Genomic DNA, 23,980 nt, shown 5'->3' with positions numbered 1-23,980 from the left:
GTGCAGGTCTCCTTCGAATCATTATGTCTTCTATCCTGAAAATTAATATTTTTCAGTTCTGAAAAAATTATCGTATTATTTCTTTAATATTTTTCTCCCCACCATGTATACCATGGAATATTATGCAGCCTAAAGAAAGATGGAGACTTTACCTCTTTCATGTTTACATGGATGGAGCAGGAACATACTCTTCTTCTTCTTTTTTTTTTTTTTGTGTAGAGACAGAGTCTCACTGTACCACCCTCGGGTAGAGTGCCGTGGCGTCACACGGCTCACAGCAACCTCAAACTCTTGGGCTTACGCAATTCTCTTGCCTCAGCCTCCCGAGCAGCTGGGACTACAGGCACCCGCCACAACGCTCGGCTATTTTTTGTTGCAGTTTGGCCGGGGCTGGGTTTGAACCCGCCACCCTCGGCATATGGGGCCGGCGCCCTAGTCACTGAGCCACAGGCGCCGCCCTGGAACATATTCTTCTTAGCAAAGTATCTCAGGAATGGAAGAAAAAGTATCCAATGTACTCAGCCCTACTATGAAGCTAAATTATAGCTTTCACATGAAGGCTATAACCCAACTATAGCACAAGATTATGAGGAAAGGGCCAAAGAAGGGGAAGGGAGTGGGGAGATTAGGGTGTAGGGAGGGTAATAGGTGGGGCCACACCTACGGTGCATCTTAGAATGGGTACAGGTGAAACTTACTAAAGGAAGAATACAAATGTCTACATACAATAACTAAGAAAATGCCATGAAGGCTACGTTGAACAGTTTGATGAGAATATTTCAGATTCTATATGAAACCAGCACATTGTACCCCTTGATTGCACTAATGTACACAGCTATGATTTAACAATTTAAAAAAATAGCATTTTATTTTTTCTAACCCTCAATTGGAACCAGATCCATAATAAAAAGTTTTCAAAACCAGGTGGAACATCTGTAAACTATATAGATTTTTAACCTTTCCTCAGTCCCCAATTAAAAAAAAAAAAAAAAGGGGGCAGCACCTGTGGTTCAGTGAGTGGGGTGCCAGTCCCATATGCCAGAGGTGGCGGGTTCAAACCCAGCCCCGGCCAAAAAAAAAAAGCCTCCATTCTATTCCCCAATCTGTATCATTACAATTGCCCCCATGCCATCAAATATAGCATCTACTTAGTATCCTAATTCTTTATCTTTCACCTTCAACTCATCCCAATTAACTGCAAGTGAAAGGTTTAGTAATCGTGATGAATGCCACTGCATAGCAAGATTATTATTATCCTGCTTACCAACAGGAAAAACAATCTATTGCCTTTAGATAGGTGAGATCTTCTTCAAAACCCCCCTTTTTTTTTGAGAGTCCACTTTGGAAGACCCCTCCTGGTACCAGCATTTTTGAGCCTAGAGTCCAAAAAACAACAACGTTTAAAGCAGAAGAATGTGCTTTTATGTGATCGACTGGTGAAAGTGAAGGGACGAAAGTACGAGGAGGGAAAGGAAGTGAAGAAGGGAAGAAGTACAGCTACTTGGGAGGCTGAGGCAAGAGAATCGCTTAAGCCCAGGAGTTGGAGGTTGCTGTGAGCTGTGTGACGCCACGGCACTCTACCGAGGGCCATAAAGTGAGACTCTGTCTCTACAGAAAAAAAAAAAAAAGAAGAAGGGAAGAAGTAAAAGCAAACCTGTAATACTAAGAGGGCCTGAGCTTCACTGCGAACGAAGATAGTTGCTTGACCTTCATCTCCACGGAGCCCAAATGAAGTGAAGGCCTCTCAGAGCAGCTCATCACACAGAAGGAAGGGTGAGCAAATCTAGCTTCTCTCTGTCTCCTGTCTCTCATTGGTGGAGGTTTATTCCACCTCAGGCATTAATCCCCTCACACTTTTGGTTGTATTACCCAGTCCCTGCAGGTAGCTTGCTGGGAAGTCAGAGCCTCTGCAGTCCATCCTGGCCAGTGTGCAGGTACTTTTGTCTTTCCTCCTAGTCAGTACATGGGGGCCCTTCAGTTTGAGGGGACCAGGGACAGCAGACCGCGTAGCTATGGCTTTGTAACTATAAGATCCTTCATAGGGCTTTTGTGAGGATTTGGCCAAGTAATGCCAGTGCCTGGTATTTAGTAAGCACTCAGTAAATGTTAGCTATTATTATTAACATTACTTTCGTGAATTTTTGTGTGACTATTACATATGACTGGTATGAACATTTCCCCCACCCTTTCTAAGCCTTAGTTAAGCACCACTGTGCTCAGTCAGCATTCTGATACTGAGCCAGCCAAACCTGAGTGGTTCAACAATGCTATGGGCAGTCGGCAGCCAATGGCTTTGCTACCAACCCACAATAGTGGTGACCACCATCCAGGCAGCATATAGCAATGCAACAGACTTGAGTGTTTTGCTTTTATAAAAGTATGACTAGTGGGTGGCACCTGTGGCTCAAGGAGTAGGGCATGGGTCCCATATGCCGGAGGTGGCGGGTTCAAACCCAGCCCTGGCCAAAAACTACAAAAAAAAAAAAAAAAAAGTATGACTAGTGATAATGCCTTCCATTCTCTGGCCACCTTAAAACATTCTTTTAAATATTTAACTTGTCTCTGAAATCCCCTAAAGAAAGAAATTGATACTGGTTTTTTTTTGTTTGTTTGTTTGTTTTTTAGAGACAGAGTCTCACTTTGTCACCCTCAGTAGAGTGCTATGGTGTCACAGCTCACAGCAACCTCCAGCTCCTGGGCTTAGGCGATTCTCTTGCCTCAGCCTCTGGAGTAGCTGGGACTACAGGCGCCCGCCACAACGCCTGGCTATCTTTTTGTTGCAGTTTGGCTGGGGCTGGGTTCAAAACCACCACTCTTGGTATATGGGGCTGGCGCCCTACTCACTGAGCCACAGATGCTGCTCAACACTGGTTTTTGTTTTATAAATTCTAGCTACATAGTTCAAGGACAATTTGCTCATTCACAAAGTCATAGATTTGCTTTTGAAACCAAGAATACAGGGGCCCTCAAATGTCAAATATCTAAAGAATAGTATTTTCTTTGGGAATTTTCTGCTACATCATCTTCTGAGTTGGGCTAATCATAAAGAAATATCCTTCATTTGATGAATAATTCAATTCTGAATCCTGTCACCATGGAAAAGAGAACTCTCCTCCGATTTCTCTTTCTGAGGCACTCAATGCCACAGATGTAATGTTTACTTTCCTTAAGGGAACAATAGCTCTTGACAAGGGGAAATATGATTTCAGCAAAAAACCTTCTGCTCTATATTTGTTAAATACCACTTCAATATTAGGTTTTGATTCCTGCTTCAAATTTATGCAAAGGATTCTTAGAGTCAGGGGAAATCTAATGTTGAAGGTGGTAGACATGAACTTTAAAATAGTGACAAAGTAAATTTGGGGCTTTCAAAAATATACCTTTTGCTTTTCTGGAAACAAGAGTTGAATTTACAAAAATAAAAACTGATCACAGTTATTCAGTCTAATGAAAATATAAATGGTGACGTACATGGTTTCTAATAAATGTCCTAAATCATGCTTTCTTGTTGATGACAAATGTTTATCATGATAAAACCATTTGATGACCTACTTATCCCTATTCTTGGATCTTCATCACTCCCATACCTGAGAACAGATTAGTATCCATCAGTTTTGATCTTGGCCTTGTACCTTAAACATAATGTACAGCTTCATGTGTGAATCGATAAAGATAACTTCATCATCTACCAGGTAGACCTAACCCAGCTCCTAACCCCACCCTTCTAGAGCTACTTCTAAGAGTCTGTCTCTAAGAGTCAGACTTGCACAGGACATGGAACCCAGTACCACTGAAGAGAAATATAAGAAATTTATGACAGAGCTATGAAGAAAGTATTTGTCTTAATCTGTTCAGGCTACTATGATAAAATACCAGAGACTAGGTGGTCTTTTATTAGAGACAAGGTCTCACTCTTGCTCAGTGTGATCTGGAACTCCTGAGCTCAGGTAACCCAACCACCTTGGCTTTCCAGAGTGCTAGAATTATAAGCATGAGCCACTGTGCTTGGCCAACTCGGTGGATTTATTTTTTAATTTTTTGTTGCAGTTGTCATTGTTGTTTAGCTGGGCCAGGACGGGTTTGAAACTGCCACCCTCAGTGCATGTGACTGGTGCCGTAACCACTGTGCTACAGAAGGTGCCAAGCCAACTAAAGTGGCTTTTAAATAATAGGAATTTATTTCTCATAGTTCTGAAAGTTTGAAAGTCTAGCATCAAGGTGTTAGCAGATTTTGTACGTGGTGAGGGCCTGCATCCTCATTTCACTATAACCTCGTATTGCAGAAGGTGCAAAGGACCTCTCTTGTACCTCTCTTATAAGGGCACTAATCTCATTCATGAGGGCTTCACCCTCATGACATACTCCCACCAATGAGAGCTCCACCCCCAGGCCCTACCTCCTAATGCTATTGGCTTGTGGGGGGAGTAGGATCTTAACATATGGATCTTTTGGGGAGACACAAACATTCAAACCTAATGGTATTGTGCTTTAAGTTGGGAGACATGAAAGATAAGAAAATCCAAGGAAAGAAGAGAACATTCATTAAGCATTTCTATATTCCAAGAGCTTTAAGGTTAAGTCATTTAATCTACACAACCCTTTCATGAAGTGATTAGTACCTTCATTTGTATAACTGTAAGAACAGTTACTGAGAACTTAGGTATCTTCTTCAAAGTCACTTAGAGGAGGTAAGTATAGATTTCTTAGGGAAGCTCAGTAGTTCTTTATGATGATTATGTACTTGGCCTGGTAAGTGGTAAGAAAAGGGCCAGGAAAACTAGATGCAACCCAGATAGTGAAAAGTCTTATAATATTATGACTTTTTCACTGTATTAGGCAGCCTCAGGTCCTTTTTACCTCTGTAACTGAAGGCAAGTGTACTTAACTTCTCTCTGCTTTTCCTTGTCTATAGCATGGAGTGAAGTAGGGGGTCATGGGGTGGAGTTGATGCCTGTCATACCTACCATAAAAGATTTTGTTAGTTCTATTGAGTTAATGTAAAGACAAAAAATTCATATACAGAAAAATGTCATACATAGCTGGGCGTTGTGGCAGGTGCCTGTAGTCCCAGCTACGTGGGAGGCTGAGGCAAGAGAATCGCTTAAGCCCAAGAGTTTGAGGTTGCTGTGAGCTGTGACACCATGGCACTCTACCAAGGGCAACATAGTGTGACTCTGTCTCAAAAAAAAACAAAAAACTAATAAGAAAAAGAAAAATGTCATACAAATTCAATTCATAGACATAGTTTCTAGTTCCAAAAATTTACAATCTCTTTGGGAGGGCATGAAATAAACACAATATATAGAGAATAACCACAGAAGTGTAACTCCAGATTTAGTTGTCTTGATGTTTCCAAAATCTTTCAGCCTCCTGGAGACTCCTCTATCCTTTAAGATTTAATGAAAATAGGCTTGAGCTCCCATCCTATACATAATGAGAAAAATCAGCATGTTCTCAACATTTATAAGGTTTCTTGGACACCTTACCTCTCTTCTTATAATCTACAGCTCTGTTTAACTCCTTCTGCTGAATACTCTATCCCTGTGAACTGGGCTGCCTACAGCCTGCCATCTACAATGGACACTTCCTGGATTCTTTTCTTTTTAGAGACGGGGTCTCATTCTGTTGCCCGGGCTAGTAGTGCAATTACAGCTCACAGCAGCCTTGAACTCCTGGGTTCAAGCGATCCTCCTAGCTCAGCCTCCCAGGTAGCTGGGATTACAAGTGTACAGTACTATGCTGGGCTAATTTTTAATTTTTTCTGTATGTTACCCCAGCTGGTCTCCTGACCTCAAGTGATCCTCCTACCTCAGCCTCCCAAAGTGCTCCAATTATGAAACCTGGATTTTTTAATTCTTCAGAATAGCACTGGCACCAGACTATATGCATAGTAGACTCATTAAATGTTTGAGGCCAAGGCTCACAGTAACAAATATTAGTTATTTTTGTTCTTAAATGCTCCATGCCCATTTCTGTTCTTTCTTTTACCTTCCCCCTTTTTTATATGCTACCCACAAGTCCTACCCCCAAGTGCTACTATACTTACGTAGTAATAATAATTATCAGTAACACCAATTGAAAGTTTACTCTGTACCAGGCAGAATAAGTGCTTTATGTACATAATTTCATTCAGTAGACATTTTCCCTTCTTTCATTTTGCTTCAGATATTCAGGCCCAAGCTCTTAGAATTTCATCTTTTCTACTCATTCAACAAATACCAAACACTCTTTTTGTTTTTCTTTTTTGATAGGCATGGTGTGCTGCCTCAGGGATATTGATAATAAAACAGACTTGATCTTTGCCCTCAGGGCCCTCCATATTCTAAGCACTGATCAAAGTAACTTGCTAAATAAACAATTCTGTCTTTGAGAGAACTGCCAGCTTTTATAATAACCATTTTTCTACTTGCTGCAATAGAAGAAAACAGTAAAACAAATAACAATATAAGACAAAAATACAAAAGAAGCCACATAGCAGGATGTGATTGGCACAGGAGTAAGACAGAAAGTATAAACAGGCTGACTTGTGCAAGAGAATTGCTTGAGCCCAAGAATTCTAGGTTGCTGTGCATTATGATGCCATAGCACTGCACTCTACTGAGGGTGACAAAGTAAGACTCTGTCTCAAAAAAAAATTAATAAATAAAGTATAAACACAGTAGAACCTCCATAATTGACCACTTCCCTACATTGACCACCTCCTTAAATTGACCTAATATTCATAGACTGTATCAGTACAGTAGGCCTAGTTCCTTATGTTGACCACATCCATTATAGTCCTTTGGGTGGTCAACTTACAGAGGTTATACTGTACTTTGAATTTTGAAGCTGATGGTTTTGAACTAAGGAACACTTGGGTTAAACTTGTAAAGCTTGAGACACTAGATTGGAACAAGCAAAGGGAAGGTGGGCAGGGAGGGCTGGCGTGTTATGAGAATAGATAGACATAGTGGTTAACAGTGAGGCCTTTGGAATCAGACATACCCTGGGCTCAAATCCCAGCTCTGTCATTTTCTATGTAACTCTAGGAAAACTATTAATACTTAATCTCTCTAAGCCTATCTCTGGTCCTTTAGAAAGGTGTAAGAATATCTTCCTCAAAGAGTTGTATGGATTAAATGGGCAGGGTAAGGGATAGGAGGGGGAGGACAAAACAAAACATGTAAACTTAAGCACCCTAGAGTGTGGTAAGGCCAGTACAGTGGCTCACCTCTGTAATCTCAGCACTTGGGAGGTTGAGGTGGGTGGATTGCCTGAGCTCACAGATTCGAGACTAGCCTGGGCCAGAGTGAGACCCCACCTCTAAAAATAGCTGACATTGTTTTGGGGCCTGTAGTCCCAGCTACTTAGGAGGCTCAGGCAAGAGAATCACTTAAGCCCAAAAGTTTAAGTTTAAGGTTGCTGTGAGCTATGATGCCATGGCAATCTACCAAGGGTGACAAAGTGAGACTATACCTCAAAAAAAAAAAAAAAAAAAAAAAGAATGTGGTAAGTGCCATGCGAATGTTCAAGTGAAAAGGCTCATGTAAGATCCTTACACTTAAACCACTTGTGATATGAATATTTTTGATCACCTTATCATTTATTGAATGCAGTTTCTTTTACACATACATTATTAATTGTTCTAGCACTTTTACAGGTAGATTACTGTCATCACCTTTGTTATGCAGAAGTGAAAATGAAAGCTCACAGAAATTAAACAGTTAGGCAGCACCTGTGGCTCAAGCGGCTAAGGTGCCAGCCAAATACACCTGAGCTGGCGGGTTCAAATCCAGCCCGGCCGCCAAACAATGACGGCTGCAACCAAAAAATAGCCAGGCGTAGTGGCAGGCACCTGTATTCCCAGCTACTTGGGAGGCGGAGGCAAGAGAATCGCTTGAGCCCAGAGTTTGAGGTTGCTGTGAGCTGTGATGCTACAGCACTCCACCCAGGGCAACAGCTTAAGGCTCTGTCTCAAAAAAAAAAAAAAGTTAAATTAACTTTCACATGGCTTGAAAAAGGACTCAGGCCAGGACTTTGACTAAATCATGTAGTTTCTATTATTCCTGTCTTAAAAGTCAATTACTTTCTTAGCCAGTTGTGGGTGGCACACTGCCTGTAGCCCAGCTCCTTTGGAGGCTGAGACAGGATTGCTTGAATCAGGAGCAGTGAGCTATGATGATGCCACTGCATTCAAGCTTGGGCACAAAGAACTTATCTGAAAAAAAGTTAATTATTCCCACAGAGGTGACAACTCTTTAACAACCAATAGCTTAACCAAGGACTTTCATCAAGAATAGATCCATAGATCCAAGCAGCTAAAGGAATGTCAGAAATGGGAGCCAAACACAAACTTTGTCCCTAGAGATAACTTACCAAATATAAGTCAATCTAAATGTCCATCAATAGGTAAATGGATAACTTAGGGTACATCCTTATGAAGTCAGTAAAATGAATGAGGTGGGTCTGTAATGACTGGCCTTGAAAGATGCTCATACATATTAAGCAAAAAAGGCAGGCTGTGGAACAAGACTCAGCCTGCCCTCCCCTTTCCACACGACTACCCCCCAGGCACACCCCCTTTTCACAACTCCTATTTCTCCTGTTCCTCCGTGTTTTCTTTTCAGGACTCCTTCCGGCTCTCTCGCTCAACTTCCCCAACTCCCTACCAGGGCCTGGGAAAACAAGCTGAGCAACGCAAGCGCATGCGTGGTCATAGCCCTCAAAATCACAGCGTGGGCGCATTTGTCCCGCCCCCAGGATGGAGTCCGAGAGCGATTGGTCCCCGTTTCTGCCTCCCAGGATTGGCTGGCACCTCGCACCCAATCCGGACCGCCCACTTCCGCTCAGCTCTCTAACGTCCTCCAGTGGGAGCGTTCTAGGCTCCTCGAGTGAGCGTCGCCTTTCTGAGGTAACCGTCAGCTCTTATTTTTCCTCTTCCCTCCCGCTTTTGAGGCTGTTCTGCAGACGCTAGTGTGAGATTGTCATCTTTCCCGCGTTTGCAGCCATACACTCTGAGGGGGAGAGCTTAGAACAGTGGAATTAGACATTGAATTAGGCCGGGCACCGTGGCTCACGCCTGTAATCCCAGCACTTGGGAGGCCGAGGCGGGTGGAAGTTATGGAAGAGGGAAGTATCTGTGGCTCAGTGAGTAGGGTGCCGGCCCCATATACGGAGGGTGGCAGGTTCAACCCGGCCCTGGCCAGACTGCAACAAAATAGCCAGGTGTTGTGGTGGGCCACAACCTGTAGTCCCAGCTACTCGGGAGGCTGAGGCAAGAGAATCGCCTAAGCCCAGGAGTTGGAGGTTGCTGTGAGCTGTGTGAGGCCATAGCCCTCTACCGAGGGCCATAAATTGAGACTCTGGGGGCTCGGCGCCTGTGGCTCAAGCAGCTAAGGCGCCGGCCACATATACCTGAGCTGGCGGGTTCGAATCGAGCCCGGGCCTGCCAAACAACGATGGCTGCAACCAAAAAAATAGCCGGGCGTTGTCGCGGGCGCCTGTAGTCCCAGCTACTTGGGAGGTGGAGGCAGGAGAATCGCTTGAGCCCAGGAGTTGGAGGTTGCTGTGAGCATGGATGCTACAGCACTCTACCCAGAGCAACAGCTTGAGGCTGTGTCTCAAAATAGTAATAATAATAATAATAATAATAATAATAATAAGTTATGGAAGAGAGCACAGGAACAGGCACTTGAGAAGAAACCCAAGAGGTTCTGAACTCAGAGAAAATTAACCATTTAAGTGAACAATTAAGTAACAGTACATTCACAGTATTGCACAACCTCATTACCATCATCCGAAAGTAAAATCCCATACTCATTAAGAAGTCACCCTCTAATCCTTCCCAACTCCCTGTTCCTGGCAAACACTAGTTTGTGTTCTGTCTCTATGGATTTATTTATTCTGGATAGTTCATATAAATGAAATTATACAATAATAGTCTTTTTGTGGCCAGGCGCGGTGGCTCACTCCGTAATCCTAACACTCTGGGAGACCAAGGCAGGAGGGTCCTTGAGCTCAAGAGTTCAAGACCATACCATTGCAGGGGTCAAAACAGTGACTGCTCACTCATGTCTTACTATTAAAAAAAAAAAGAAAAAAAAGTAGAAACATTAGCCGGGTGTTGTGCCATGCACTTGTAGTCCCAGCTACTTGGGAGACTGAGACGAGGATTACTCAAGCCCAAGAGTTTGAGGTGGTTGTGAGCTAGGCTGACATCACAACACTAACCTGGACAACAGAGTGATACTTTGTCTCAAAAAAAAAAGGAGGAGGGCTCTTAAGTCTGGCTTCTTTAATTTAGCCTAGTGCTTTCAAGGTTTGTATGCAGCATGTATCAGGACTTCATCCTTTTTATGGCTGAGTAAAATTCTAATTTTTTTATCCATTCATCTGTTGATAGACCTTTGGAGTACTTCCATTTTTTACTGTTGTGAATAGTGCTGCTGTGAATATGCATATACATGTTCTTGTTTGAGTACATACCTATTTTCAATTTTTTTGAATATATAGAGAGAGAGGAGTGGGATTGTGAAGCCTTGTGGTAATTCTTTTTAACTTTTGAGGAACTTCTACATCCTTTTGAAACACTTCCTTAAGGCTTTACTATTATTAATATTTAAAATAATATTAAATATAATAAATATGTTAAATGTTTTGAATCAGCATCTCAGCACTGATTTGGGGCCAGCTGTGGGAGATTGACCTGTGCATTGTAGAAATTTTAGCAACAATACTGCTTTCTAACCAATAGATGTCAGTAGCATCCTCCCAGTTGAAACAACTGATAACCATGCAGGGGTCCTCAAACTTTTTAAACAGGGGGCCAGTTCACTGTCCCTCAGACCGTTGGAGGGCCGGACTATAGTTAAAAAAAAAAAAAAAAGAACTATGCACAAATTCCTATGCACACTGCACATATCTTATTTTGAAGTAAAAAAACAAAACGGGAACAAATACAATCACACTGTCTCGTGTGGCCCGCGGGCTGCAGTTTGAGGACCCCTGGCTGGGCAAAATTGCCCTTTCCCCTTGAAAACCAGTGTTTTAAAGGATTCCCTGTGAACTGGGAGCAAATATTATTGACACTAAAGCAGAATACTAAAACTAAGAAATAGATCATCCTTAGAAGTTTGTATGCAAGACATTTTTTATTTACTCTGTAGTGATGTTAAGGAGTTTGCGGATTTCTGATGATAATATCCAGACACAGAAGGGGTAACAGAAAATTTTATCATTAAATATTCATGTACATTTCATGTGCAACTTTAGTAATATAAACCACACTCATCCATATAGCTTCAAGAAATATAGCTTCCCTACCCTCCTGCCCCAGGAACATACTAAATCAAATTTATAGCCCACTGCATCACATAATTTTAAAGATGACAACTAGAAGCAAGAATTCTAGATCTTACTGATATGGTAATATTTATTTTTTCAAATAAAAGCTCAAGCAGGGCCCGTGAGGAATTTCCTATTTGGTTCAGCCAAGTAATGGAAAGACAAATGCTAATTTTCTTTTTCTTTTTTTTTCTCATTTAGAGACAGAGTCTCACTCTGTTGCTCAGGCTAGAGTGCCATGACGTTTGCCTAGCTCACAGCAACTCAAACTCCTGGGTCCAGGTGATTCTCCTGCTTCAGCCTTCTGAATAACTGAGACTATAGGCACCTGCCACAAGGCCCAGCTATTTATACTATTTTCAGTAGGGACTGACTCTTGCTCTTCCTTAGGCTGGTCTTGAACTCCTGAGCTCACGGGATCTTCCTGCCTTGGCCTCCCAGAGTGCTAGGATTACAGGCATTACCAACTGGCAGACAAATGTTAATTTTCATTATTGGGATATAATGAACCAAAATGAATCTTTGACATTTACTGTTAAAGATCTTGGTGAGTGTAAGGGTATATGGCACACCTCCTGGGTGTGCAATATGGACATTACCTAACAAATGTAAACATTGCAACCTAATCATTTATACCCTCATATTAATCTGAAATTTTAAAAAAAGGTTTTGGGGAGTTATTTATAGAGTGGAACCCTGAGTATGTAAACACCTTTGCCATCAAAAAGCTGTTAAAATCAAAACTGTTATGGAAATGGACTTAGCAGCCTTAGGCACAGATGGTGTTGGTGTAGAATCCACAGCAGTTAGCAAGGGCTATGGTACTGAACTCCTTGTCTTCCCAGGGACCAGAAAAAGAAGGAGGGTTGGTGCCATTCAGAGAAGTACTGAAATGAAAAGCCAGAGAGATACATATTGGGTCAGATAAAAATAAGGCAACAAAATATATTGGTAAGCTATATTGAGCAACTGAAAACAAAAACCTATAAATGGATCCATAAGCCATGACCAAATAAATTAGGCCCAATTAAATTGATTTTCTCATTCATATACAAGACAGGACTAGCAAACCTTTGTACAACATTGGTTGTCTTTTCTGATGATAACCTCCAAACACAGGATGGCTTACAGTTGTTAACTTGGCCTAGTAACCTGTTAAGCACCTAGCACCCAAACATCTACCTAGATAATGAACAGATCACTTACTTAATGATAACTTACATATTTGCCTCTGATTTACTTCATGAACCCCAGACCCATTGGTTTGTGAGAAGTTTCACATGGTGGTACCTTAGGTACATCCAAGTTAACATATCTAAAATGAAATTAAGGTATAATCTCTCCCTTTTACTTCCATTGTTGAAACTGGTCCTCTTCCTCTCAGTGAATAAAGAGCACTCCTTAGACTCACTTGCCCAAGCCAGAAAAGAAAAAGTTATTTCAGAGTCTAGCCAATGACCAACCCCATTGATTCTACCTCATTTGGAGCCTATCCTTCCTCACAAACACTGGGTATCACTTCTTATCATGTCTCACTAGAACTATTACAGCAATGTGTTGATTGGTCTCCTTGCCATCATATGGCTTCCACAATGATCTTTTGAAAAATCATAGCTGATCATGCCAGTGTTCAGAATTTTTCAGGTCAAAATCTAAATTCCTTATCAATTCATACAAAGCCCTTTATGATATTTCAGCCATTTTTCCCAGAACTCTCTTAACTCATCCATGTATCACCACCAACATACATAATTTTTGCTTTGAAGACGCCATTCTAATACCTCAAATCCTTCCTTTTGTGTGTCCCCAAACTAGTTCTTTCAGCTTAATGATATGTTCTCTTTTCATATTCTAGAATTTGGTAAACAAATTCAACAAAAACAAACAAAAAGTTCATTTTTACACTATTTGAATGCCTCATAATTTTATAAATGCAACTATCGTCTTGCAGTCTTATTTCTGTCTGAAGAAGTCCATAGTTTTTTGTCCATGTAGGACCATTGCTAAGTCTTCACCTACAACCTAGCTATATTACAGTCACAATAAATACAGTAACTTCTTTTTTTTTTTTTTTTTTTTGAGACAGAGCCTCAAGCTGTCACCCTGGGTTGAATGCCGTGGCATCACAGCTCACAGCAACCTCCAACTCCTGGGCTCAAGCGATTCTCCTGCCTCCACCTCCCAAATAGCTGGGATTACAGGCGCCTGTCACAATGCCCAGCTATATTTTGGTTGCAGCCATCATTGTTGTTTGGTGGGCCTGGGCTGGATTCGAACCCGCCAGCTCAGGTGTATATGGCTGGTGCCTTAGCCGCTTGAGCCATAGGCACCACGCCAATACAGTAACTTCTTATCAGGAAAACAGCTGGATAAAGGAAACAGAGATACTAGGGGAGAATTTACACACGTTTCTCAAGGCACTCTTTACTGTTTAGTACTCTAATTTACTGTTTAGTACACTAAAAAAAAAATGGAACCTGTCACTGGAACATACTGGAGCTAATACTGACAATGTGCCTAATAGAACACAGGCCTAGACCATCACCAGTATCCATGGCCCTCTTCATACACTCAGCCTCCACAGGATAACCTCAAGATCTTTTTTCTCCCCACCCCTACTGATTCTCCACTGTAGGACAGTGTATAAGAAGAGTCAGCTGGGGGTGCACACTCACCTCTGAAAGAGCTCTTTGCAGCACACATAGGTCTCATAGGTTCTATTGCTGAAACTTGTGTTTAAGAAGGAGAGACAGTCAGCTTCAACTCCCCTGGGGACATAGAGGATTCCTGGATAAAGGAAACAGAGATACTAGTGGGGAGAATTTGCACACGTTCCTCAAGGCACTTTATTCTTTGAGTATGAAGAGATGAGGTAAATAGGTGCCTTTTCAATGCATCTGTGGGATGGATGGTTAAATTAATATTCTGAGAGAGATCCTGTCATGATCTAAGTAAGTTATTTCTTCCAAGAGACCAAACTGAGTACCTACCTGCCACACAGGCACTGATAAGGGATACACAGGCCCCTGTGAAGAGAGCACTGACCACAACCTTGGAAAAGTCACTTTTCCGGTGAGGTACCATTGATGCTGCAGATAATAAAACAAAATCAATTGATCTTTCACCCAGCAGGCAATAAGGTATATCCCATGAGTCCCCATTTAGAAGAATGCAGAGGAACAAAAGACAGATGAATAGCTCCCCTACTACCAACCACCTGAGGCTCACCAGTGTTGCACTAAGTGTGTGTATACATTCCTGAGGCTCACTGAGTCAGGCTTTCCTTGGGCCAAGGATTATGTCTGACCCTAACTTTAATGGTTCTATGAACATACCCAAGATGTATTTGGATCAAGCAAGGCTCTGGGTTGCTCCAAACAGATGCAAATGCCTTGTGTTTACCACTTGAAATCTGTACTCTAAAGCCTGAACCAGAATTAGATGGACTATTTGAGCCAGAGGGCTAAGGAAAGCAACTTTCACCTAAGCCTTAGCCACACAATGCATGTCTTAGAATCAGTTGTTTGACAGAAAGGAAAAAATAAAGTGAAATTACTTCATCTTTAATTAAATCAGCTACCAAATACATAATTACTTTTTTTCTTTGCAGTTTTTGGCCGGGGCTGGATTTGAACCCGCCGCCTCCAGCGTATGGGGCTGGCGCCGCCCATCAAATACATAAATTTAATGACTCTACCCCAAAATATGATCACCTTATAAAAAAGGATACACTGAGCTATATTTCTTCCTACATTTCATTTTTTTCTGAGATTTTTTTCAAACTCTACTCAAGGAAAATTCCACTTTCCTCATATTATTCCTCCAATCATCATCCACATTGAGCCATGTGTCCAGAAGTCTAAATATATCAGCATTTGTTTCAAAGACTCATTTCTCCTACACCTGGTGCTTGCAGCTCTCAATCTAACAGTTTACACCACTGACTCTTGCTATCTATCTGCCTGTGTCTGCTGCTTTGATTTATCTTTTGATTCTTTGTGCAAATCTTGCTTCTTTGAAGACAACCAGTGAGCAGCCTAATTTCAGAAAGTGCCTTCACTACTGAATAAAAAAAATATTGGGTGGCGCCTGTGGCTAGTGAGTAGGGCGCCGGCCCCATATGCCGAGGGTGGCGGGTTCAAACCCAGCCCCGGCCAAACTGCAACAAAAAAATAGCCGGGCGTTGTGGCGGGTGCCTGTAGTCCCAGCTACTTGGGAGGCTGAGGCAAGAGAATCGCGTAAGCCCAAGAGTTAGAGGTTGCTGTGAGCCGTGTGACGCCACAGCACTCTACCTGAGGGCGGTACAATGAGACTCTGTCTCTACAAAAAAAAAAAAAAATCTTTACATATATATGCACTATGTCTGTTTAATGGCCAAATAAAAATATCATTATATTTTCTCCCTCATAGGGAAAACTAAAATAAAATTGGTCTTTGGAGTCTCTAATCCAAAGGAAAAAGTAACTGAAGTTGAGATTGTAAAGGGCTCTATGCATAGCTAAGTAGCATGATTGCTTAGCTCCAAATTAATAGCCTAAGAGGCCTCATTTCATATCAGCTTCTCTCTCTGGTCCAAACTTACATTGAAGCACCAAGAATGCCCACTACAGAAGGTGGGATCTGGCTGTCTTATTGGAGAGCTGGGAAAACGGATGCACTTACTCAGGCCTCCTAGTGTGATTCCTATGGAACTAAGATTGGCAAATCCACACAGGGAAAATGTTGTAATGATTTCAGCTCTTACCTAGGGAAAACAAAAATAAATCAATTTAGTCTCATGTATACAGTCTTATAATCATGATAGAAGTTCCAGAGTACTTAGAGCCCTCAATCTTTACCATTTATCCTAAGAATATGAAAAAGATGCTGAGAAAATAACTGCTCCCTGGCTTGGCGCCTGTGGTTCAAGCGGCTAAGGCACCAGCCACATACACCTGAGCTGCTGGGTTCAAATCCAGCCCAAGCCTGCCAAACAACAATGACGGCTGCAACCAAAACATAGCCGGGCATTGTGGCAGGCGCCTGTAGTCCCAGCTACTTGGGAGGCGGAGGCAGGAGAATCGCTCGAGCCCAGGTGTTAGAGGTTGCTGTGAGTTGTGATGCCATGGCTTTCTACCCAGGGCGGCAGCTTGAGGCTCTGTCTCAATAATAATAATAACTGTTCCCTGAGTTACTATAGGAATAATGATATGGAAACCACCATGGGCCTCATAAAAAGAACACTGGGAGGCTGAGGCAAGAGAATCGCGTAAGCCCAAGAGTTAGAGGTTGCTGTGAGCCGTGTGACACCACGGCACTCTACCTGAGGGCGGGGTTTTTTTTTTGGCCAGGGCTGGGTTTGAACCCGCCACCTCTGGCATATGGGGCCGGCATCCTACCCACTTGACCACAGGTGCCCTCCCCTAACACTGTTCTTGTTGATATCTATGAATAAGGAAAAGGCTCACAAATAAGGATGATTGAGGGGGAAGAAATAGAGAGGCAGGGGAGAGAAAAAGGATATCAATTTAGAGCAATTTTAAACTCATTAAAAAAGACCCAGTGGGGCGGCACCTGAGGCTCAAAGGAGTAGGGCGCCAGCCCCATATACCAGAGATGGTGGGTTCAAACCCAGCCCTAGCCAAAAACCGAAAAAAAAAAAAAAAAAAAAAACAGTGATTACATTATAGAGAGACATTGAGCGGCACACAGACCTCAGAGTTGCTCGGGCACTGCTGATGAGGCTGCTAAGCATACTGTTCTGCTTGCTTTGTGGCTAGGCCAGTGACACCAGAAAGGTACCTATGGGTCTGCAATGAATCCATACATAGCACTTTCTGTCTACCCCCAGGTCACCATGGCTGAGACCTAACACTTTATGCTTTTCTGGATTGTCACTTACAGAAATCCACTGTTTCTTGCCCTCAATCCACTCTTCCACTCCAGAAAGGCGTTTGTTCTTATATTGAGACAGTTGCTGATAGGCCACAAACTCGTTTGTGAAGAACTTGATTCCCACCATCTCAGCCACCATTGGACAGTCTGTCCACTCTACTCCCATCATGAAAACCAAGGGCCTTAGAACATAGGAGCAGATGACCTGAGTGAAAGAGAGGTATCCCAGGAAAGGAAGAACTAATAACAAAGGCCAGGTACTGAGGACCTTGATCCAATCCCCTCCACCCTTCTCTTCATGCTCTCCCTTAGCTTACTGCAAATCAGGAAGATAGGCACAGTTCAAGGACTACTTAGCCACATCCCAGAGAGACAACAAATTGTAATCCTTTACCTGGAAAGTGAGTCCCTGTATGTCCACCAATTCCCCCAGCCAGGAGAGAGCTGCATTGATGAAGGCCAATACCGCCAAAAAGGCTATCAGATTGGCTGCTACATTAGCAGCCAGACCTATGGCATCTGTAGCTCCATTGCTGGCTGCTTCCAGGACATTCTTCTCCTTCCTGTGGTTATTGGAAAAGGGAAAGAGTAGCGTCTGGAGTAGACTAAGCATCTCAGAGAACAGAAATCTCACTGTCTTTATAGTGCACGAAGAGGATGCAAGGCCAGAATGGGATATGATGATGGTTCCTTAATGACCCTGTTAGTGGAAATTACTCTGAAGTAATATCTATAATTGGCAGGAAATTGCACTTGCAGCAAGGACGGAGGGTACTGGCATGCAGAAGATAGCAGCAGGTGGCAGAATTAAAAGAAGGAACAACATGACTAGCTGGAAAAAAGAGGGTCTATGGCAGCGGTTCTCAACCTGTGGGTTGCAACCCCTTTGTAACAATGAAAATACATTGCAGCATTTGGAAGGTTGAGAAACACTGGTATGGGATCACATTATTCCTTCTGAGGGAGCCTAGAAGTTTCAGCCACCACAGTGCTGCTCTTGATCCTGCACCTACCTCACCACCTCCCAAATTACATGCCTCCTTAGACTCACCCAGGAGGCAGTTCTACCCCCTCCTCACTCTTGAACTTGGATTCTTCCACTTCTGGATACACAAGCTTTGATAAGGCAAGAGCACAAGGGGCAGCCATCACAGAGGCAGAAATCAAGGATGACGCATCAATCTGTAAGGCCAGATTTAAGGATCAGTGTCTCTACAGAACCAAATTCAGGCATGCCTGGGAGTGACCAAGCAGATGATGCCTACCCCAAAGGATATGAAGGCTCCCAACACAGTGCCTGAAATGGTGGCAAACCCTCCAGTCATCACCGCATGAATTTCAGAGTAGGTCATGTCTGCAAGGTAGGGACGGATGAGCAGAGGTGCCTCTGTCTATACACATGGAGAAAACAGTCAGTTTCCAAAAAGGTGCAACCTCCCACACCAGAGTGCCCACACCAGGGGCTGGACTCTCTAGACACAGCCCTCCAAGGCAAGTACTGTTTGGTGAGGTGCAGCACCACTGAGTGAGCACTGGGCTTTGCCCTCAGGCCTCCTAGTGTCTGCCTCACTTCCACTGGCATCTCATCATGTCCTGGCTGGCATAGCTCTTGCCTGTTTCCATAGATATTTGTTTCATCTATTCACATTTTAAAATGTTATAGAAGAGAAATGGTGTATTTCCTTCGTATGTTCTCACTGCCTAAAACCATGCAATTATGAATTTATGGAATATAGTGCACTTAATAAGTAGTACGTATTAGATACTTTAAAAGTACTCATTAAATGAAATGCAAATAGATTATCTAAGCCCACTGTTTATGAAAGAATCAAAATAAATAAATTTGGTAAAAATGTTATGAAATTATGGAGGCCCAACTATATAAAGTACACCTAGCATTGACTTAAGATAATGTTATTTATTATTTAATGAGTGCCTACTATGTGCATAACACAGTACTAGATAATAGGGACACTAATATGAATATGGCAAAGAACCTACTTTTAGGAGCTTATAGTCTAGCTGAGGAAACTAAGCTGATTATGAATAATTTCTACAAAATGTGGAGCATTCTGAGAACATTTTAGTAGCAGCCTATAGCTTTGAGAGGGAAAGATCTCAATACTAACTCCTTATGCTTTGACAAGCCCTTATCCCAAACATAGAGCTGATCAGTCTGTAGTGTATATTGAGCAGCTACTCTAAGTAGACTAGTATACCAAGCAAGTATAATAGAAAAGACCCTTGGTGTTAGTCCTAAGCAAGACAAGCTATTGCCTCCTCAGAGATCTTGGAAAACAAGGGCCTTAAGGAGTCCCAGAGAGAGAGCAGAAATAGAATAAATGCCCTTTGTAGCCTCTGAGGAGGGGTAAGTTTTGGCTGAGGGCACTTCCCTAAATTTCTGTGTGGTTAGAAGAAGTGGCTAAGGATGTCCATCCAGAGTGTGTATTATTGGTGAGTAGTATTAGGCATAAAGGGTGAGAGCAATGAGCTGAATCTTCTTTGAGCTGCTGAATTTTCTTTTATCAGTGATTGGCTGCCCCTTAGTCGTTTTCAAAAGGAAAACATAACTTTTCTAAACCTCTTTTGTGCCAAGTTCTCGTTTCCCCAGAGAAAAGGCCAGAAGGCTTCAGAATGCTTACCATACCCACAAAGATGTTTCCTGCCACAGCTAGGGTCTCTGTGGCAGTAGTGCCCATGGTGATTTGTAAAAACCAGGCAACCTAAAAGGACACAGAGACCAAAACCATTAACATTAGCAGGAATTTTGAAGAATGTCCAGCAAAACCCCTCCTGTCCAAAGATATCCTTGGCCAGCATATCCCCAAAGACAAAACTGGAGCCAGCCACAATGTCTTACTGATAAGGAAACTGACCAGGACTCACAGCCTTAGGACTAATACTCTTTCCTTTCTTACTGATAAGGCCTTGACCAGGACTCTTAGCCTCTAAACAAATATATTAAAATTCAGTATGAAAGAATAGTCCTGGCCAGCCAGTCATAGTGGCTTACACCTGTAATCCCAGCACTCCGGAGGTTGACACAAGTGGATTGCTTGAGCTCAGAAGTTGGAGACAGCCTGAACAAGAGTGTGACCCTGCCTCTACTAAAAATAAAAAACTAGCCAGGCATTGTGGTGTGCACCTATAGTCCCAGCTACTTGGGAGTCTGAGGCAAGAGGATCACTTAAACACAGGAGTTTGAGGTTGGTGTGAGCTATGATGCCATGGCATTCTACCCAAGTGACAGAATGAAACTTTCTCCCTGCTCTGCCCCTTAGCCTACCTACAGCCTGTGATGACCATTTGCTATTAGTAATGTTTGAAAGGTTTTCCTTTTCACTTGGTTCTAGCACTTTAGATCCTACACATGAGCGTTTGTCTAAAATAAGCATCATCTCATGCCCCTTGATAGATCACAAGATGAAGGTCCATTTCCTGACTGGTGTAGGACAAAGACTCACCTTCTGAACTACCCACTGCACAAGACCCAGGTAATAGAGAATAGACATCACGCATCCAAAGAAAAGGATGATTGGCAAGGCCTGTAATGAGAATGGTGGCAGCCAGTGAGATGTTACATTGTATAAGCCATGTAGACCATAAATGGATTATGTTTCAGGCCTCTAAATTAATCTCTCAGCATTCTAAGGGCATATCTGATGCATTGTAGATACTCAGTGTTTACACAAACTAGGAATACATTTAAAATGTATTACAGATTTGTTATCCCATAAGTAATAAGCCACAGGATGTTTTCTGAGCCTTTCTCCATGACCCCTATTTCATGTAATTTTAGGAGGGTAATGATTAAAGGGTGAGAGATTGGTGTTTCCTTTACCAATGGGATTAAATTATCTTCTTAGGATTAAACTGGTACACAGGCTGGCTGATCTCTTGCACACACACTTTCATCTGCTTGACTCTCCCACCCCTCCACTGATTGTGCTGCCTATAAAACAGATGTGACCTGGAAAGCAAAGACATCCTTGGCCAGCATATCCCCAAAGACAAAACTGGAGCCAGCCACAGTGTAGTTCAGGAAAATCTGAAAGGGGAGAAAAAAAGAGTAAGAGTGAAACCCAGAAAGACACAGGGGAAAAAAGATCAGTTGTATATGTGACTAGGACCTACTGCTGCTAGTGAGGCTGGCCTCCTTTTGACAGCCTGGAGGTACGCTGTGTCCCCAGGAGTTACTCATTGAATAACAGAGGACTCAGATGTTTAGTTCTCTTTATTCATATTAGCTATACCCCAGAATACTCTCTCCTTTCCCAACTGGATTTCCTACCACTATCATAAGGACACAGCCTAATCTTCTCATGGTTCCCTCAAATCTCTTTTCTCTAGGTTTTTAAAAGAGCACAGGGAGAAACCAGAAATAGATCAAACGCCTTTGTAGCCTCTGAGGAGGGGTAAGTTTTGGACCCAGGACCCTTCCCTAAATTCCTGTATAAAAATCTGTGATTAGAAGAAGTGGTTAAGGATGTCCGTCCAGATTGTATATTCACATTCAACTTCTCATACCTGGATCTGCTTTCCCAGCCATTGAAATGCATTAAATCCAGGATCAGTTCTGATGACCAAGATCCCAAAGACAAACTGAAGACCCAAGCCCCAAAATACTGTTCTCCAGCACACCTGAGAACAAGAAAATTATTCCAGTGTGAATTCTAAACTCTATTTACCCAATACCTGGACAAGGTTGGTAACAAGGGTAAGATGGCATAGGGAATATGGGGAATGGTAGGGAGACAGAGGTCCATAATGTCTATATGGTCTTTAAAAATGTGTTTAGAGGTTAGATAGCACTTATACATACATACATATAACATACAAATAAAAGTTTCATAAACCAGTGTTTTAACATTCTGATGTTCAGTGCAAGCTGATTTTCTATGGTTTTATATTTTCTTTCTTTCCTACCTTATTTTTTCCTTTTGTTCTTTAACATTGACCTAGATTCACAAAATTGATATGAAGACTCACTAATGGATCATAATCTAAAGTTTGAAAATAAGTGGTGTAGGGCCTCTGAAAACTTTAAAACTTCGCTTGGGAACAAAATTGTCAAAGAGACAACTTATGAGGATTGTTAAGAACTTAGTTCTATGCCTTTGTAATTAATATTTGATCCATGCACTTTGTAATTAGTACATGGCCCTTGGTGCTGTGTTGCTATGCCCAACCCAAAAACCCGAAACTCACTGCACTGTGGTGTTTGGAGCAGGCAAAGAGAATGAGGATGAACATGCAGATTCCTGCAAAGGAGATCAGTTGCTCCGGCCTTTGGGCTGTGTCTAGAGCCAACCACAGTATAAGGCCAACCAAGGAGATTCCTGCAAACACCCTGAAGAAGGAATGCCAAGACCATGTGACTCAGTGAATGAATAACAATATTTACTCTAAAAAATAGGCGTTTACCCCAGAATAAGTAAAACAACTCAATAGTCTGTTGTTAATTGGACACAGTCATGTCTTGAAAATCATTAATCTTATAGTTCCCTGGCTTCAACCTCTCTGTTTCCAACTCTTTTACTCACAGAATGAAGTTGAAAGAACGAATCTGAGAACACAAATTACACGACTTCCCTTTCATAAAGTTTCCATATCAATAAATGTGATCTAAAGACTCATTTTTGAAGATTGTTCCAATAACTAACCAAAATATTAAAAACCAAAGGAGGAAAAGTATGCATATTTGTCCCCTATGGATCTCCACCCAATTTCTAATCACTCCAAGGGCAGAGTAAAGGCTAAACCACAAATCAACTACTTATGGTCTTATGATCCTCTCATGTGCCAAACACATTTATCAATACATGGACTAGTTTCCTCATGTCTGAGTGTTATTGATCTTCAAGTGCAAGGGAAAAGAATCGGAAGATCACCGATGAAAATAAAACAGAAAGAGCACGTTATCTATTGAGATACCTCAGGAGCAAAACAACAAAAGGCACTAGAGGTCAGGTTGAAATTTGAAGCTGTTCTCATGTAAGCCCATTTCACTTAAAGCGGATAAATCTGGCTTCCAGAATGCATCTTGCTAGTGAATAAAGTTCTCTTAGGTCTATCTCCCCAGTGTCAAATAAGTCAATGATCCAAAATTTAGTTAGTAGTCTACTGTGGTTACTCCAAATTACCATTTTGCAAACATCCTTAACAAACATTCACTGAAGAATTGGGAGAAAAGAGGAATTTTGTAGAGTCTGAAAGTCATTCTCTCACCCCAGGCTTATGATTAAAGAGCAAGTACGTGCCATGGCTAGACAAACTATAACTGCCATAGAATCCAGCTCAGTATATACTGAGCAGTAAGTTTGCTCCTTAAACTCTAAGGAATTTTAAGGGGCACCAATGAGTGCAGGAAGTTTGGAGGACTAGTGGGGGAAAAGTATAGGGAGTATCAGGGAAGTGAGGGAGACACAGATGACCACCAGCACCTAATACAGCCCTTTATTCTGACTACTTCATTGAAGAGGAATATTGCTTCTCACTTTTAACACAGGCCCTGAGGATAAACAGGCTGAATGTCTTTTCTGAAACTCTGAACTAAAAACTTCTCTGAACCCCTTTTACCCCTTAGCAATGTTGAGACCCAAGGTGACAAGAAACTGGACTGAAGTCTGGTGCTCGGAGGCCTGTTGCTATTTGTTCTTTGTGTCTTGGTTTTGAAAAGTGTAAGTGAGGGTCTAAGAAAGAACCCAGGAATGTCAAAGGAGCAAAAGGGCAGTAGACTGGGGTTTGGGATAAACTGTGGGGCCAGGGACATAGAGATTACCTT

The 23,980-nt window shown here is 42.2% G+C and overlaps 1 protein-coding gene and 1 long non-coding RNA gene across 7 annotated transcripts in view; one reads left to right on the top strand and one right to left on the bottom strand.

The window, feature by feature from the left end:
• Positions 1-8,795: 8,795 nt before the first annotated feature.
• On the top strand, positions 8,796-23,971 carry LOC128588265 (uncharacterized). The gene is made up of 5 exons (XR_008380739.1): positions 8,796-8,890; positions 20,612-20,690; positions 21,547-21,611; positions 21,742-21,900; positions 22,742-23,971. It is a non-coding gene; the product is annotated as an uncharacterized LOC128588265 (long non-coding RNA).
• Positions 11,092-23,980, bottom strand: part of SLC28A2 (solute carrier family 28 member 2) — a 44,608-nt gene continuing 31,719 nt past the window's right edge. For all 6 annotated transcript variants that reach the window (XM_053594974.1, XM_053594975.1, XM_053594976.1 and 3 more), the window contains 13 exons: positions 22,405-22,546; positions 21,724-21,837; positions 21,167-21,244; positions 20,661-20,741; positions 19,839-19,919; positions 18,462-18,587; positions 18,248-18,378; positions 17,591-17,759; positions 17,204-17,401; positions 15,985-16,066; positions 14,313-14,411; positions 13,998-14,109; positions 11,092-12,209 (listed from right to left, as the gene is read on the bottom strand). In XM_053594974.1, coding sequence (XP_053450949.1) covers positions 12,092-12,209; positions 13,998-14,109; positions 14,313-14,411; positions 15,985-16,066; positions 17,204-17,401; positions 17,591-17,759; positions 18,248-18,378; positions 18,462-18,587; positions 19,839-19,919; positions 20,661-20,741; positions 21,167-21,244; positions 21,724-21,837; positions 22,405-22,546 — 1,531 coding nt within the window. In that variant the 3' untranslated portion in view covers positions 11,092-12,091. The remainder of the gene's footprint in view (positions 12,210-13,997; positions 14,110-14,312; positions 14,412-15,984; positions 16,067-17,203; positions 17,402-17,590; positions 17,760-18,247; positions 18,379-18,461; positions 18,588-19,838; positions 19,920-20,660; positions 20,742-21,166; positions 21,245-21,723; positions 21,838-22,404; positions 22,547-23,980) is intronic.

This window comes from Nycticebus coucang, chromosome 6 (assembly GCF_027406575.1).
Source record: "Nycticebus coucang isolate mNycCou1 chromosome 6, mNycCou1.pri, whole genome shotgun sequence".
In the NCBI taxonomy this organism is placed as follows: domain Eukaryota; kingdom Metazoa; phylum Chordata; class Mammalia; order Primates; family Lorisidae; genus Nycticebus; species Nycticebus coucang.
The sequence above is the reverse complement of the archived record's forward strand: the minus strand, read 5'-3'. Positions and strand labels throughout refer to the sequence as shown.